The 18,642-nt window shown below is 40.0% G+C and overlaps 1 protein-coding gene across 1 annotated transcript in view; it reads right to left on the reverse strand.

Annotated features, from left to right (window-relative positions):
- Window positions 1–363: 363 nt before the first annotated feature.
- LOC121941874 (protein AF-17-like) overlaps window positions 364–18,642 on the reverse strand; it is a 30,340-nt gene continuing 12,061 nt past the window's right edge. Inside the window, exons 8-20 of the mRNA XM_042484799.1 lie at window positions 18,197–18,286; window positions 17,958–18,105; window positions 16,343–17,137; window positions 15,708–15,907; window positions 14,073–14,190; window positions 13,845–13,911; window positions 13,365–13,513; window positions 10,850–11,050; window positions 9,531–9,607; window positions 7,365–7,735; window positions 7,083–7,170; window positions 4,061–4,276; window positions 364–3,108 (exon numbers count right to left, since the gene is read on the reverse strand). Of these exons, the coding sequence (XP_042340733.1) occupies window positions 3,073–3,108; window positions 4,061–4,276; window positions 7,083–7,170; window positions 7,365–7,735; window positions 9,531–9,607; window positions 10,850–11,050; window positions 13,365–13,513; window positions 13,845–13,911; window positions 14,073–14,190; window positions 15,708–15,907; window positions 16,343–17,137; window positions 17,958–18,105; window positions 18,197–18,286 (2,556 nt within the window). The 3' untranslated portion in view covers window positions 364–3,072. The remainder of the gene's footprint in view (window positions 3,109–4,060; window positions 4,277–7,082; window positions 7,171–7,364; window positions 7,736–9,530; window positions 9,608–10,849; window positions 11,051–13,364; window positions 13,514–13,844; window positions 13,912–14,072; window positions 14,191–15,707; window positions 15,908–16,342; window positions 17,138–17,957; window positions 18,106–18,196; window positions 18,287–18,642) is intronic.

The raw sequence follows: 18,642 nt of genomic DNA on the forward strand, positions 1-18,642 counted from the left end.
TTTCTTTCTGCTTTTAATGTTGTTTGAATACATATAAAACACAATATTTTAGACAAAAATATGTTTACTTTTGAGCGACTATACCAGAATAAACATCCAGTGTAGACTAGCATTTTTTAAATATAATGATATATCTAAATGGAGTGAAATATGACAGAATCCACTTCCTAAACTTCTGTAACATGAAATATTTGCTTCTAATATTAGTAAGTGTGCAACCTATATTTATTTCCGTTGACCTGAAACCAGTTAACTCGCTCTTTCCTCCCTCTTCATGTACGCAGACATGAAGCAGATAAGTCATTCAAGACCAGAGAGAAAATGTAAAACAACTCAGTAAAATACATTTATTGACAAAAAAAGTTGTCTTAATCCGTCCTTTTAATTTTACACACAAAAATATCAAAATACTTTACAGGGCTTTTAATCTGAATATTGTCAAATTTGTTTTGATCAATTCTCTCAAACAAATACACTGTACAATGACAACATGCTTGTCCTTTTTAAAATTCAGTGCTCATTTCATTTAATTTCTTTCTTTTTTCTTCTTCAGGGAACAATGCATTTAAAATTATGCATAGTTATTACTTGGTATTTAGCAACACATTTGAGAGACGTCACTGCATTTCATGCAATTCATATCCCAATAGGTAACTCGCTCTCCATCAAACCTCATTCAGAGCTAGGTGCTTAAATGTTGTAATACATAAAAGATACACAGTACGACATTCAGAACATGGATTATCTTGGTTACCCAAACTTCAAAGCTTAAAAGAATGAATGTGTTTTTACACAAACATATTAAAGTATACAACTCGTATTCCAACAAAATTGAAAAAGGTACTAAAAAACGATTTACAATTGGGCCCAAAGCGCCCCAGTGCAACATGAGAAAGAAACCGCTTCAGAAATCCTTCGCAACACTCTTCAGTCAATCTCTTGGACACGGTCGTCTGTCTGGACTTTGCCTCGGCTGAGAGGCGACTCTTAAGGACATACTTGGTAAATTGCAGACCTCCCACTTGGAGTCATGTCAATGCGTTGGCTCATGTCTTTATCAACATAATCAACATTCTCCTTCTGTCATTGCTACAGTATTTATCACAGACTCGTGAGCTGATTGGAGTTCCTTTCTGACGTCTACATTAGCTGCTAACAAAATAAACTAGCACTCAAGATATCACATGTATGGGAAATCATGTTCAAGATTGCAAACAGAAGTGAGAAAATAGTTTTAAAAAAATGACAATATTGTTAAAGAACACAGGAGAAAACGTGATTAAAATAATCCCTTACATTGCGAGGAGCCTTTGTTAGTAAAACGGAGACATCGTATGATAAAGTGGAGTGAAAGGAAAGACGAGCTTATCTCTACATCTGCTTAAGTCAGGGACTGGACTCAAACGGCCCTGCAGTTAACAACACTAACAATTCATCCTTTCTCAGTGTGGACAGCAGCTGATAACACGCTGTATCACACACTGTTGCGACAGCACTTTAATAATAGTTTAATATTAGTTTACCTCGGCCGTCTCCTGTGACACCTCTGTGCAGGCTTTACTCAATAAGTCCTTGTTTCTCAGTTCTCTGAAGCACAAACAACTAAAGAACATTGCATCTGAACACAAAAATTACAATAGAAAAATGATTTGACACTTTAGTTACCACTATACGGTTATTCACACATTTGAACTCTTGAAATCATCAGTCAGCTATCAAAAGTATAAATGGGTTTAGGAAGAGTGCTTTCACTTTACTAACCCTCCTTGTACCCCAGATAAAAAACACTATCAAAGAAAGACGACAAGAGAGTTAAGCCTTTGGGCTTGTGGTTTTCTCTGTAAATCTAGCATCATTAAGGCATTATCTATCCAGTATTGCTAAAAGAACGACTAGTTGGTGAACATGAAAGGAATATCTATGCATGAAAGGAACATAAAAAAACTGACACTTCAGGAGGAGGAGTGCAAAATACTCACATAAAATCAAAAAAACCTGTCAGTCCCTAGTGGCCTATAAGTACCGAGCATCCTTTATAAGGTGTTGATGGCTAATTTGCTCTGTTAGTTACTAACATGCAAAGTGCACACTTGTTTAGGAAAAACAATTTCTTACTTACAATTTCCAAATGTTTGGTTTTGTCTGCTTAATCTCGATAGCAACTGGAAGGATATAAAAGTCTTTAGAAACTGGGATAAAGTCTGCTGCTCAACGTCTCTGGTGGACGTGGCTCCCCTTTCGACACATGGGTACCGTGCCATTTTTTTTTAAACGTTTACATTAAGAGTTAATAACTTGGAGTTAACATCAAGATTTTTGGTGGGCATTTATATCCAGTGAAGGCTATTGCGGTAAAGAGTCAGCACAAAATCTCAACAATGGAAAATAGGTGGAAAGATCTGAGGTAATAACTAGCTTAATGTTGAAATGCCACTAATCACACATCGGATATGACAGTATATTTATCCTTTACATCATAAGTGCCTGTGAGAGGCCGTAACATATAGAAGATCTGGATGAAATCTGGGTGGGGGTGAACACAAAGGGAAGACAAAATATCAAGGAAGACAGTTGAGGTTGCGAGAAGTGGCAGACGTCTGTGATTCTCACCGACTGAATGGAAATTGGTTCAAGCCACGGCGGGGGAATCGTGAACGGTCAGTGCTTGAGAAGTCAGAAGAGAGAGACGCTCCGACCTTGAGCTCACGCTTCAACCCGAAAGCCTGTACAGCGCCTGCAGGGATGAGCAGGAACTCTGCCTTCATGAGCAGCCCCATTGGTCTAGCTAACAAATTAGTGCAATTTAAGAAGAGACCACTGTATCCATGCTCTCTGAAAGCTGCCTACACAAAAACCTATGAGAAGAACCTCTGATATAAAGAATTTCAAAACACCAAAAACTTCACCTTGACGTTAAAGTCCATCCTGTTATACATTCATAAAAGAGGGTGTAAGATAAAGATGACAGAGAAGGAAAGATGTTCAAAAGTCATGAAAGTTGACCTCAGTTCTTCAAGGGGGCTGCGGCGCCCCGAATCTTCATTTGAGCTGCTCCTGTGAAATCAAGACACGTCACCCGTTCTTGTCTCCGCCCTTCTCTCCTGCAGCCTGAAAACACAGCCACGCGGTGTTTATTAATTCAGGGTTCCCACGCATTTTCATTGACAAAATTACAAACGTTTTCCCTGACTTTTCAAGGACCCATACGATTTTTTTTCAGAGCTAATTTTAAACATATTAAATTCTTTTTTTATGAACATATTTTATCATTATTTTAAGAGTCATTACAAGTTATTTCAACAATGAACTCGCACCAACCCAACCCCACCCCCCTGCCCTTCTCATCCGAGGAGAGAGAATTAATAACAAATGTCACAACCACATAACAACACATACCAGTGAATAATAAGAATAATGACTGACGTAAGTTTGAGTAAAACAGAGAAAAAAATGAAAAAAGGGGGATAAAGACATTAAAATAAAATAATCAATAAATTAAGATAAAATAAAATAAAATAGGTCGCTGGACTCTAGTAAGCTAAATTTTCAAAGTTCTGCCAGAGTGGAGGCTCAAACTGCTTTACGTACCATCATCTCACCCAGGTAGTCATTCTGGGGAGAGTGAGGTCAGCTGAACCCAGCTGAGCATTTGATGTTTTCCATTAAAATAAAACTTCATTCAAACACAATTTCATTAGTGTCCACACATGTAGGGGAGAAAATGAAGACACATGCATGACGGTCGAGAAAGTATCACAAATCAACACGAAAGCAACGTTGGGTCGACACACGCCAGAAAATAAATTTGCTGTTATGTTACATTATGAGGAAGGTTTTCCACAGAGGACTACTGTAACAATTAAATTCACTAAACAAAAAAAATTCATGACTTTTCCAAAACTTTAAATTAAATTTTAGACTACCTTCATGACTTTTCCAAGCCGAGAAAATAAGATTGGGAAATTCCACAACTTTTCCTGGTTTTCCATGACTGTGGGTACCTTGCTTAATTTTCTAAAACATATACAGTCATAATGAGAAACCCTGCAGTGTGACTCACCCCGGGCTTGTGAAGTGCATTGTCCTGCAGGCCGAAGAGGCTGCCTCCCTGGCCGCCCTGCAGCGGTGAGGCTGTAGCTGAGGACAGCAGGTTGGGTGACTGGGCGATCATGGGCGAGTTTGGGGTGGAGGTGAGTGCTCCTGTCAGCGTGAGGCGCTGCAGCTCGCTCTGTCTCTGCTGCTGCAGCAGCATTTGGCACACCATCACCTGCTGCTCCTGGAGGAGGGGGAGGAAACAGACAGTTTATGGGACATTCAGGAAACACATGAACTGGGAAAGTTTCTACACTTAAATAAGTTCCTATTTTTGCATCGCAAACTTAAACATGAATACCGCAGTTAGATCGATTTCTGGTGCACGAGCTTGAATTGGTTTCATTTTATGCAAACCGGCTGAAACAACATTGATTATTATGACATGTTCTGGTACATTAAAAAGCAGCCTAAGTCTGTGTCCTGTGCCATCACGGTGCTAAATCCAACTGGTATTGTATTAGTAACAAGCAATATGACAGCTTGATTTTATAATATTGTGTTTATAAACGGGTGTTTGACGGGCTGTGAGCCAAACATGGCAACATAAAGGAGATCACTTTTCAGTCGAGGGGGAAGAGCGGCACACGTTGTGCTTGTTTACTAGAAAGTTCATGCGTTTTTTGAGGTGGTAATACGAAACATGACAGCATCTCTCAAGAGTAAAACTGCACCATTATGGCAACATTTTGGATTTAAAGCTGTCTGCAAGTGATGCTTTCAGCTAAAGTTTTGTCGGATGACCTGTTTTGTTTAAATCCTGTCGCTCACTTTGAAAGCTCCGCAATAAACAAGGAAGAGATTATTTAAGTTGAAACAAGGACTTATCAAGACAATTCTTTATTTAACTACAAAAACATGAAGTGTAAGCTGGCTGGAGGGAGATCCGCCAGGGAGCTGAACGTTTCTGGTAAATGACCAGCACTCATAACAACCTACTTGCTTTTGGCTATATTGTATGCCATTTTCAGTAAATATCATAATATAAAATGTAGGTGTTATTTTTAAGAAGTGCTAATGTAGGACAATCACGGGGTTACCTCCAGTCTGATTTTGAACACACAGCTGATTTTTATGTGGTTTGTTTACATGACGTAACAGAAGTGCATATTTGTGTGGACAGTTTTGATGTTACCTGCTGTAAATCACTGTGAATCTGAAGGACTAAAAACAGCTTTTCAAGTGTTTCTTCTCCTCAACATGTTAATGAGAGACATCCAATGACTGGCCCAAAGCTCTGCTCTGAGGGCAGCTAAACAAATGCGACTTTCCACAGGACTTTTGTACCCTTCTCTCTTCTTTCAACATTTGCATTGGAAAAATGGAAATGATGAGTTCACTGAAAGTATCAGAACACTGTGACAAATGAACCCTAAAACCCCTCCTTCACCCAGGGAAAGTTCTGCAGCTACAAGACCTCCACGGTGTCCGACTGGTTCCATACTCCACCTGTTTTTCACCAGTTTGCAAGTCAAATCGAAATAGTCATGGTGGCTGGTTTCCTGTAGTTGAAAATGGGTCACAAAGTGACTCATAACCTCAGCGGCAAGTTAGTCACAAGTTACTGCAGATTCTTGTGCAGGAATGAGTCCTAATGTGGGAAATGAGTTAGCATTTTTTATCTTCCAGTTCACAGTCACCAGGTTTTTGGTTAGATGCCTGAAATAACGTCTATGATTAACACAAGTTCAAGAGACTTTCATGATTTGTTCTAGGACATAAAATACGTCAGTAAATACTCCACTTGTGAATTCTGTGGCTTGGTGGTTGCTAAAAAGTGGCTAAATGAGACTACAGAATGTCTTCATGCCTCATTGTAATGGCGATGCTGACGTCTTGCGACTGTGGTGGTGTTAATTTACAGCCTTACATTAGCTTTTTACTTGTAGTGACTGCATTTAAGCTGTGAAAAAACGTGGTGTTAAACTGTGAAGATTGTCTTGCTGAAGAAAATGTGTAAGCACTATAAACGCTGATTTTCTATATTAGTAATAGAAAATCAGATGGAAAAATCCCAGACTTTTTGTTCCAGGGTGACGCTAGCTTCTGAATTGGCCTACAAAAAAATGTCATCCCCTCAACTCTATGAGAAAATGTACATTAATGTGTCCAGGATTAAGATTTCACACTACTGGCCTAACAGTGGTAAAATAAAAAAACTTGCAGTAAGATAAAAGCCACCTCACACACTAAGCATCTTACATTCCTCGATGTTATTTATTCCTAAATATCCACAGCTCACATCAACAAGGCAAAACAAGACAATGTAATGTCTTAGCATGTGGCAGCTGAGAAAATTAAAGCCAAATTGGGAAACTAAAGTGAACTGAAAACTTGTTGTTTTGTCCTATTTTGAGGGTAATAATAATAATAATATCTCACTGACACTGTGTACTATTATCAATTGTTTCTTCTTTGATGTGAATAAAAACATTTGATCACAAAAAAAGAGAAAATGTACAGTACTGTGCAAAAGTCTTAGGCCACTTTGAACTTTAAAATGATCATACATATTTATTTCTCAGTATTCTGTTTACAAAAATACAACCAGTACACAGTATTAAAAATGCAAATATTTCATAATAATAATGCAAATATTTACTGTGACCTCCATTTCCACTCAGCATGTTTTGAACTCGCTTAGGCAATATGAGATTTCCAGTACTAATCTTGTGGTGTATTTACACCTGGTAGCATTCAAGACATAACCAAAGCTCAGTATTGATTGTTTGAGCTACCTTTTGTTATGGTTTGTTATGTTTCACACTAAATATTGACTTCAGTCAAAAAAAGCCATTTTGTTTTGACTTTCTTGCTGTTTTAAAACTTTTTCTTTGTATCTTCATAAAGAGACTAAGCAATAAATGTATATATTATGTCCTCCTTTAACTTTTCTAAAACAAAACATCTATGGTGGCCTAAGATTTTTGCACAGTACTGTACATATCGAAAACACCAGTGAGAAAAGGTCAAAGAAAGTGTGTCATTACCGGAGTGAAGTTCTGTGAGGTGAGGAACTGCTGGAGCTGCTGCTGCTGCTGCTGATGCTGCTTCTGTTGTTCTGACAGGAGAGACGACCTGAGACACAAGCAGCGACACAGGGTCACGTTACACACCCGAAAACGCAGCACGCAGTCTGATCAGTCCACACAATTAAAGGCTCGTCCCTGGTTGATGTAATATCTGTCAGCCGCCTGGCATAATGTCAACATCTTTAAACAAAACAACGATTCATCTGAAGAGGCTGATTTAAAGACAGACTGGGTACGTACGGGCTCACACTCTTGGGAAGCTGAAAGCCCTGTGCCAGTGCCTGGGGGTTGAGAGGTGGAGGCTGCGGGCGCAGAGCGGGGAGCGTGGGCTGAGGAGCGTTCTGCACAGGAGACTGAATCACACCGTTCAGGCTGCCCAGCACGCCGTTCATATTCAGCTGAGGACTTCCTGCGAGGGACGACATGAGCCCGCCCACCACGGGCAAAGACGAGCTGCCAGCCTGACTGATGGTCCCCAAGCCGTCGCCCAAACCGCGACTCAGGCCGTTCAGCAGGGGCTGGCCGAAGGAGGCGGGGCTCTGCTGAGGAGGAGGAGTGCTCTGGAAAGAGAGGGAGGAGCTACTGCGGGACGGACTACCAGAGTGGAGCTCCTACAACAAAGACACAAAAAATCCTTTTAGCCATTTAGCTTGTTTTTGTTGTGCACTCATTGACTTTGCACGTCACCAGAACAAAAGCAAGTCTAATGGATAACAAGTGGTTGCGTTATTCTTTAGTGAGTTTTATTAGAAATATCATCACAACTTAAACTCAGGAAGTACTTGATCAACTGCCATTTTTTTCGGACATTACTCAACTCGACAGTCGTCAGAGAGTCGATTTCTGTTGCCTCCCTGTGGAACTGTTTTAACACAGAGGACAGTGCGTTATCAAGTTAGTTTTTCCATTTCTAAAAATAATGTGATATGATTTCACAAAAGGTTTAGATTATAGTTATTTACACCAGGAATAGTGTAGATGAATATATATGATATAAACGTTTAATGTGTATGGTATGAAATGGATTTTCGGCTATCTGTCTAGTTTTTCTTGTGATTTCATCGATTTCCAGGTACTTTATTTTATCATCTATTGATGAGATAAATCATTATGTAGAGCTACTGTATGTATCAGACAGTTTTTGAGTTTGTGTTAATTGCCGTGTGTTGCACTGATGTTGTAACTGTGTTTATGAATGTTATAGATCTGTATTTATGTAATTTGAGAAGTGAAATAATTTTAATGAAAATAGTGGAGACCTCAGGAAGAGTAGATACTGTTTAACACAGAAGTCAATGGAGATCTTAATAAACAAACTCTGCACCTCAGTTTACAATGTTGATGGTTTAACCTGCACATTTCTTGTTATAAAAGTGTTGTGAAAAATATAGATTCATCAGTACATACTGAATGATTATTTGAAACAGTTTCAACACTCACATCGGTTAAAGCGGTAATTCCTCGCTCTCTTATTGTTAATGTTTACTACAGTCATTCTGCTGTTCTCTGCAGCTAACCAAGAACAGAAAAGTCATCGTTGTCATGTTATAGCCTTGTTATACTTACCATTGATTAATAAATCTAATTGGTAAGCCCTCAATATTAATTTTCCCCCATAATATTGAAAACGGTATCATATATTGATATTTCTAAGGTACTATATCAATGTTAGAAGTTCCAGTTTTCTAACAACACTTTTACAAAGACGTTTAAAAGGCAGGAATGTGCTCGCTAATACTGTATGAAGGCCGTGCCACACCAAGACAATGGTCGTCCATCTGCCCACGTTGGGCCGACGGTGAGCGGCTGCGGCCCCTCACCGTGGTGTATCCCGCACCGTAAACTTTTTATCAACTGATTCAGCACGTTGAATTGGCGGTGGCAGCTGTCAGTGAATGAAATCACTCTGATTGGTTATTTACCTCAGCGCACGAGAAGAGGAACAGAAGAGAAAAATGTAAACAAAGAGCTAAAGTCAAGAGGGACCGAGGTTGAAATTTTTTTTCTATGAGGCAAGAGTGTTTTACTTCTTCTTTTTTGGGTGGTTGTCTTTTTGTTCACTGGCGCACGGTAAACATGCTTTGTTCTTTCAACATTATATTGTTGTGTTTAATGTGCTAACTGGCTAAATAGCATCATGGCGACAGTCTGACTTCCTGTTTTGAATGATGATTACAGACGACCTCATCTGCTGATAGGGAGGGGTATTTCCTCTCACGCAAACACAGAACATACAAGCTTGTTGCCCATCAGTTTGGTGTGTTCCTGTGCAACCTTTAAGCCAAAACCAAAACCAAAGCCAAACCATGAGGGCGACACAGCAGGGCGCTTTGGTCGCTGCTAGTTCTCTGATGTCAGCTTGGTGTGTCACGGCCTTTAGGTAAGACAGGATCTACAGGTTCTCACCTCAGACGAGGTAACAAAGGAGGTGTCATTCAGGAAGCAGCTTTTGGACAGGGGACTCTTATTGGTGCTCAGGGGGTCTAAGGAAAAGAGAGGCACAAACACAAGGTGAAAACTACAAAGATTTACACTAAACACCATGTTTGTTTTTCTTAAATTATTGATAATAAATTGCCCCACGTTTAGCATTTTCATACCAATAAGTTATTTCATGTTCTGTTTGTATTATGATCTCTGTGCGAGGCCATTGTCAAAATGACCTGCGTTTTTACACGTAAAACATGTTATGGCACTTCAGCAGTCGCCCCATAAATGAAGGCAGTGTCCTTGCTGCAGCGGCCACGGGTTCGATTCCAGCTCGCGGCCCTTTGCTGCATGTCATCCGCTTTCTCTCCCCTTTCAAGCTATCAATTGTCTATCCTATCTAATAAAGGCAAAAATGCCCCAAAACAAAACAAAACAAAACAAAACAAAACAAAACAAAACAAAACAAAACGTTATGTATTTGGGGGAAATCTGCTGCATTGATTCGTGGCGCTGAGCGATATTGCCTTATATAACAAAACCAGAGAACAGGTGCTAATTTTCGGTGCAAGCTGTAACGACTCTGAGTTTACACTGAGTTATTCTGTAGAAAAAGATGTGACTAACAGTGCAGTTGAGATGGAGACGATTGTTGATCTCATCTAATGACTTCATTATAAGGAATTACAACTGACCTGACAACACAACAATATCAATGTCAAAATGCAGGCGGACTGTTATGAGTCGAGGAATAAGTAACTAAGTAAGTCAAGCTTTATTTATATAGCTCTTTTTAACCCTTAAAGACCCAGAGATATCGATCAGATTAGGGGTTCAAAGGTTATTCAACATTTTAGAATGGTAGCTTTTTTTAGCCGCTGGGGGCTGTCTCGACGATTAAAACACACAGCTACAAAATGCTTCTCTCACACACACACACACACACTCACACACACAACAAAAGTAAGTGACTAAACCAAGTACAAATAAATGACAACACAGAGCACAGCACAATGAGAGATGGACAAGCCAAGAACAAACAAACAAACACATAACACATGTAGTTTCTCTATAGAAAGGCTTGACTATATAAGTGGGATTTTAGTAAAACGCTTCAAACAAGAATTCAGCAAATCTGATGGACTGGGGAAGATTGTTCCGGAGGGTTGGGGCTAAAACAGCAGATGCACGATCATTGCACGAGAACTTGAAAAGTAGATGGGGAGCATACTTCGTGATAATAGTGTGTCCTTTTTTGTTTTGATATTAAAGTCAGTGGAGAAGATACGAAATCTGACCTTGGGAGGATGAGAGGAAGTTGATCTGGGCAGAGGTGTGCATGGAGCCGTGGGCGGAATGAACGTGCGGAGGGAAAGACACGGCCAGCTCCGTGTTGAGCAGCTGCAGCCGCTCCTTCTTGGCCGTAAGGCTGAGGATCTGGTCCTGGAGGCGCTGGTTCTCCTGCTGCAGGGAGTGGAGCGACTGGAGCATCTCCACAACTACAAGAGACACGGAGGACAGACATGTCATCGCACTGAAAGAGTGTTTCAGTGGAGGTCTGTTTCTATTATTTGACTGTGTTTGTGGTGAAAAGTGATGCAGAGAGGAAGTGTTCAAATAAGCTGAACTACACGTGTCCTAACTAAAATGTTCCTGAAATTTGTAATTCAAACACATCTTTCCAAAAAAGATTGTCATATCTGTACAACTGAGCAGTTAGACTTTATCAGAAATAAAGAATCTTGTATTGAATAATAATAAAATAAAATAAAAAAAATAAAAATAAAATGAATAGGAAAAATAAAAGTTTTTCAAAAAAGTAATAATAATAATGATAATAGTAGTAATTAAACACTGTTACTCTTAAATTTGATTATTTCTATTTTTTTATTTTTTTTTTAATCATTTTTATTTTTTATCATATTCACCATTATATATGCAATATTTTGTATATAATCATATATATATATCCCTCTTATCATTTTTCATACCCTATATTTTCCCCTAAATATTATTTATTCAGTCCATGTTCTCTTTTCTCTCTCAGCTGCTGACACGTATGCACATAAACACATATAAACAAATGACCTTAATAACCACACATAGTATAGTAAAATAACTGGTTTGCATATCAACAGTAAGAATACCACCGTGCCTGATCATTTCTTTGTATGTTTGCTGTTGCCTTTTGTTCATTTGTCCTTTTTTGTCCCATTTTGTCCAGTCTTGTCTAAATGTCCGTCTCTGTCTACCTCCTTTTATGTGTTGTGTATCAGTATCCTGTTTCTGCCCTTTTGCACTCACTAATAAAAAAATAATAATAATACAGTGTTGATGTTAACTGGTGTTTCCTGGACTTATTTTTTATATCTGGTGTTATTTTACAACAGTGCCATCAGGTCTGAACGAGCAATTCAAGCCCATCCTCTGAAAGCTTTCTAATTGATTTTCTATGGAGCTGTCCGTGCAGCGTGCCCTGCATCACAGACCGGGAGAACAAACACACTTCTCTCTCATTTCTGCAACAGCAGAAACACTCATTAGTCCAAAGTGAACTCTCCCCGGAGCACACAGAAACATATTTAAGGTGGAGGGAACATGGGGCTGTTCCATTTACAGAGGGCAGGACGCTATGATGTGTAAAAATGAAAAAACAAAGCGATATCTCGCGGGCTGGGGAGGAAAGAAAGGTGAGATTAAGAGACAATAAGGCAACAGAAAGGCAATGGTAGAAACAGTAGAAGAAGAGAGCTCAAAGAAGTATGAGCAAAAGTGAGTCAGAGCAGCCTGGTTGAGGAAAGAGCACAAGAGAAATTAAATATAGAGAAGGAACACAAAAAACAAAGCTGTTAGAGCTGCTTTTAATATTGTCGCAGCATGCTGTCTCTTGCTGTGCTATTTTTTGTTCCTAACAGCGTCCACAGGCACATTCGTCATCTCTAAATAGTACCAGGTCATGTTCTCACTGAGCGACTGCAGAGTGCAGGTAAACAGAATCATGTGCACTTTACAAATAGTATTTTGTACTGTGTACTGCAGTGGTTTCCAACTGCTTTGGCTTATAAACCCTTAACCCCTTCCACTCTCCCTCTAACTGCCACAAACCCATTTTTATCTTTTTTTTAGGTAGATAGAAGATCTTTAGGGAGAGACAGCAGGTCAACAGCAAATGCCATATAACAGTGGTATTATACATCATCTGAAAGCTGGGAACCTGAAGATTAATTTGAAGTATTAAGAATAATAGATAATAATAATAAAGACTCAGCCAAGCACTGTGTATCACACTTTTCTACTCGTACATTTATAAACATTATTTTTGGTTGGGTGCCTGTTCAAACTTTGCTGTTGCTCTTGAAAATGCTGATACTTTTAAACATAAACCAAAAAACGTTTTAATCTGGCTTTTATGTAGTGTCCTGCCATCACAAGTTTGTGGTTTTTACTTTTTCTATTTTTCAAGATCGATTTTTGCTTATTTCATGTCGTCAATCAATCAAACAGTAAATCACTTTGATTTGCATTTGATTTGTTTAAAAGGTGCTGTCTAAATAAAATCTGATTGATTGATTTGATTGAAATGAAGCTACGTGTTACTCTTCATCCAAGCTTGGCGTGATCACTAGCTGCGAGCAGTTCAACCAAAAGGTGACTTCTCTTTCACAGATTGTTTCATTTAAAAGATTTTTAGGAAGTGTTCTGAGGTATGAGTATGTGGTATTTCACAAAAAAAAAAATCGTGCAGTAACCCTTGGTTTTATCTTGAAACCTTATGGGGACTAATGGTGTCCTTGTTTTTTCAGTCTCACTCACTGTTGACTCCCATCTCTCCATTCCCGTGTTTCTCCAGCAGCAGCTCGATGTGGGAGCTGGCTGGAGGGACGTTCTCAGGACGGGCTCTGACTCCGGCACCCAACCCGTCCCTCTGGTCAAACAGGAGAGGAAGACAGCTCATAGGAGACCTGGGTGTGGAGGAGGAGAAAACCAATGAGGAGTCAGAGAGAGGTAAAAAGTCAGCGCTGCAGCTGAGCTGGGAAACTACCAAAGAATCCCCGTGGCTGTGGTTATTATTTTTTCTAATCCACACAGTCACTTTGGTCGTGAGCCCGCTGCTATTTACTTCCTGTTTTCTGAGGCTGGTTACAGAAATAGAAACTGATCTGACGACAGCTAAAGTGCAGGGAAACTTTATCCAAATTGCTGTTTCATGTGATGGATGTGAGATCATTTTCAGCAGCAGGAGCGCCCCAGACTTAACATTAAGAACAACATGAAAGATGAAATGAGACATACTGTGACGAAAGACTCTCTCTCGGTGAGTTCCCCTGACACGGGAAGCGACAGTCATCGAGGTCGGACTCTGAGAACAGGGAAAAACAGTTTTATTTATTTTATTTATTTTATTCAGTAATTGAATAAGACTCTAAAAAAGCGAAGATTATCTGCATCAGATATCTATAACTACCCTCAGTTTCTCAGCAAATACAAAAAAAAATCATATTGATCTTGAACTCCTCTCACCTGGCAGTGAGGTCTGTCCTTGGGTCAGTAGTGGCGGCAGTGTCGGGGCTGTGGAGAGACAGCTGGCAAAAGGCTGAGAGGAGGTCAGACTGTAGGAGGTGCTGGAACCTGGATGGACCTGCGAGACAATGAACAATAACATCTGGCTGTCAATAAAAGCTGTCTTCATGCAACTGAAACTCTCGTCTCCTGGCAAAATAAGTGAAGTTACAATAAGTACAGCAGGTGCACAAAAGAGTTAATTTAAAAACAGAATGTGACTTGAATTTGAATGAATTAACTTAAATTAATTAATAATACTTACTGACAATTTTATCAAAGAAGTGCATTTTGCAAGCGAAATCATTTAATGACGTAATGAAGGCTGCAACTATCAAAAACAGAAGAAAAAAGCAGCTTTTTGCCTCATTAAAGAGATTTGACAAACTGTTTCAGCACTACATGTAATCATGTATGGCTGCAACTAAAAATGATTTCCATTACGGACGAGTCTGCTGATTATTGTATCGATACTTGCACAATGTGGTGTGACATGTATCCGTTTTATAAACTACACATCTGTTTAATTTCTGTTAACTCTACAGTGACATTTGCTTAGTGATCACAGTGCTTCTTATTCCAAAAGTTAGTTACTTCAGCTTCGAGCATACCATGATGGCCAAAAAAACAAAACAACAAATCAATGGCTTACAAAAAACAATATTATCTTACATAACAAAATTTGTTTTGACCTCACTCATGCACTCTTGACTTGAGCTGTTTACTTTCCGGACTTTGATTCGTTTCTTTTACTGTGAACTGAAATAAACTGCCAATCACAGTGATTTCGCTCAGCGACGGGTTCTGCCGTCTCCGATGTGATTTAACATGCTGAGGTGACTGAAAAACAGACTGCAAGGGCGACTATTGCAAAACCGGATACACAGCAACTAGGGCAAACTAGGGCTGCAGTCGCTCACTGACAGTTCGACATTGACTGATGTCCGACTGTAATGTTGGTGTGTCAGGGCCCAAATAGACGAGACTGAAGATATTTAGTTTACTGTCATATAAGACAAAGACAAGCACTCCTCACATCTAATAGGCTGGAAGCTATAAATGATTGACATTTTATTTTATTTTAAAATACAAATACATATTTTTTGTAATGATGTACTTTTACACACTTCACTACTCAGTATATTATACATAATTTACATCTTTAAATTCTTTACATACTAATGTGAAATTGAAACATAATGCACGTTTTTATTTGATATTTTTATCTGTCCTGTCTGTTTTTATCTATTATTTGTCCTTTTTCTATTTTCTATTTTTTATATCTTTATTTCAATTTATATTTTAATTTAATACTTTTTATTTCTACTCCTCTTATTCTCTATGCTGCTATCAGAGTTACTGCACAAGTTTGATTTTTGTTTGCAAAATAACAAATGATTTATCGTTGGTCAAAATAGCTGCAGATCACTTTTCTGTCAGTCAACTAATTATATAACTGACTTGTTGTTTGAGCTCTGTAGTCATGTAATGCTAATAATACAACAAAAATTTAAAAAAAAAAAAAGAGATATCTCATGCTGAGAGCCTCCATGCTGACTGATACAAACAGCCTCATTTTCAATCTCTCTGAAATACCTGCGTGTTTGAGACGGCGTTGACTGACGGAAGCGAGAGTGAGGAGACGTGGGATGTTAGGAGTCCTGAGGAGAGAGGGGTGCTACACATGCCCCCTCCCAGGGACAAGGAGGTGCTACACACCCCTCCACCCAGTGAGAGAGGGGTACTGCAGACACCCCCGCCCAGTGTAAGAGGGTCCTTGAGGCTGGAGTAGATACCTGAGGGCTCAAAAAGATGGAGTGAGGTAAAAAAGATACTTTTCATCTCCATTTTCATCTCAAAAGATCCCAAAAGACAACAACAAATGGCATCTGAGTGTTTGTACACACCAGAGACTCAATCTGTAAGTAGGGCAGGAAATCTAGCACACACACAAACCACTATCTAGGACAAAATTGTGAATTTTAAAACCCCGTGTATGAAAAACAAAATCAGTATCTGATGGCTAATTACGAAACACTCTGAGGTTCTGATTTACAGATAAACTGCTGATGTCGTGCTGACATGCTGACATGTCACACATGTCATGGAAACATTTCAACACTTCAGAAACAAACGGCAAATAAACACATCGAGGAGTTTTTCTCTTTGCGCTCTCTCGCACAGGAAGCTCGAGGGCTACCACACACACACGCCCACACGCTCAGACTCACCGGAGCTGAGCAGAGAGTTGCCACGGCTCGTGGAAAAACTGCCTGCAGAGGAGGAGGAGAAAGAGGAGGAAGAGGAGGAGGAGACAACGGCGGGAGGCAGCGAGGAGGGGAAGGCGGAGTGGGGGATGGTGGACGGGCTCGGGTAGACCGAGGAAGTTAAGGCCGGAGGAGGAGGCGCTGCGTGGTGATGGTGGTGGTGATGCTCCTCCTCCCTCCTCTCTCGGTTCTTGCTGCCCCGCGGCCGCCCTGGACCGTGGCTGCTCTTCTTGTTGCCGCGGTGCCTCCTCTCTCTGGGTAGCGGTGGAGGTGTAGCTTTGTCCTCCAGCGCCGCCTCCTCCAGGATGGGCGGCGTGCTCAGCTGAGACGGCTTACAAAGAGACTTGGAGGGCTTGTAGTCCCCCGAGGAGATCTTCCGGATCTTGCTACTGCTGCCGAGCCCCGACGAGGAGGTGATGCGCATGATGGAGCCAAAGGTGGAGATAGTGACCTTGTTCTCAAAAGGGCTCGAGTTGCCCTCCGACCTGTCGTGACCCTGCGACCCTGCCAGTGGGCCGTCCGCAGGAGTCAAAGCTGGCGGCTTGTGGTATTTACTGTCCTCCTCCTCTTCTTCCTCATCATCTTTGTCCTCCTCCTTTTCATCTTCCTCTTCGTCTTCCTCCTCCTGGACTGCTGGCCTCCTGTGGCGCTCCTTACGCTCTTCGCCACTGTGGTCGTCGCCCCCCTGGTCGTGGTCACGCTCCAGGCGGGAGGATGATGAGAACTGATGGAAATCCTGAGCTGAGGACAGGGAGCCACCTGCAAGAGAAAAACAAAGTCAACGGCCGTTAAACAGCTCGTCAACATGTCTCTCTGCCTCCTGTCTCATTCCTCTTTTTATAATACAAATCCCGTACGCATTTTTATGCTTTTTCTGTAAATTATAGTTTAATACAGAGAAGCAAACAACCATACAAATAAAGAAAGGACTAAGTGCAATAACACAAAAAAGTTTATCACCCTCATTTTCATTATTACTTCATATTTTTACTTCTATTATTCTCTACTCTTGGCATAATCTGCACCATTCACAGTGTCCCTCCAGGGATCAATAAAGCATTTCTGATTCAGATTTTTGCCTGTAAAATAACCGAAACAATTTATTGTTTTTTAAAATAGCTGCAGATTATTAAAAATTAACTAACTGTTATTATAAATAAACTAACTGTTTTAGTTCTGCAGTCATGCTTTTTAATAATAACAAAAACAACAACAACAATAGGTATAAGAAAGAAAAAAGTGTGTGTGTGTGTGTGTGTGTGTGTGTGTGTGTGTGTGTGTGTGTGTACTCTGCTGTTGGGATATAATTTATTCCATTTGTTAATTTGGTCTCTCATTGAGAAAGTTATTTTTTCCATTTCAAGAATATTTTTTATTGTTGTTGTAATCCGTAAATTTAGTTTGGGTGTGATTAAACTTTTCCATGTTCTTGACACCAGCTTCACACAGTGTGTTAAAACGTTACGCTAAGTATGTTTTCTATCTGTACGGATTCTTTTAAATCAGATATGAATCGCATTGTTTTCTTTACTTTGTCGGGGGGGGAGGGACGTTTCATTCTTCAAAAGAGGAGTCGTACCTGTGTTGAAGGGACTGGAGGAACAGGAGGAGGACGAGCAGCTCTTTCCCGTGCTTCCCGTCTTCTTGCTGCGATGACCATGACTGTGTGAGCTCAGCTTCTTGGACTTTCCCTCGCTGTCTTTGCTGCTGTGGTGACTGGAGGATATCTGAACAAAAATACACAGGTCATCACAAGATAAGCAACTCGTCAAAGTGTCCAGCATGTCGCGAGTCATCCTGCGGGTCGTCTTTTCATACCTTTTCTATGCTGCTGGTCGTCACTGAAGAGCCCAGGCTGTCAGAGGACTTCTTGTGGCGTTCTTTTTGTCGAATCTTGTCCTTATGACTCTGAACAGACGGGAAAACAGGGCTGAGGTATGTCAGGAGTCAAACCGGGTATACACTGACCGCCCTCTAACATGCACAGACAACAAGCATGGATGCAGACACACGTAATTACTGGAGCTGATTTGTTTTATACTGATAAACTTATTTTAAACCTGATTTTAAATCATTATAAATTAGCTTTTATATCTGTGCCTCTTTTTTCAATGGTGATTTTTATTTTTAAAAAATTAAAACATTTAGTAATTAATTTTACCTTTTATATTTGATCTCTTTACCCTTTTATTGTAAATCTGTATCCTTTACTATGTTTTGTTGTTTTATTGCTCTGTAAAGCACTTTGAGTTGCCCTGTTTTAA

Source organism: Plectropomus leopardus, chromosome 4, assembly GCF_008729295.1.
Source record: "Plectropomus leopardus isolate mb chromosome 4, YSFRI_Pleo_2.0, whole genome shotgun sequence".
NCBI lineage: Eukaryota > Metazoa > Chordata > Actinopteri > Perciformes > Serranidae > Plectropomus > Plectropomus leopardus.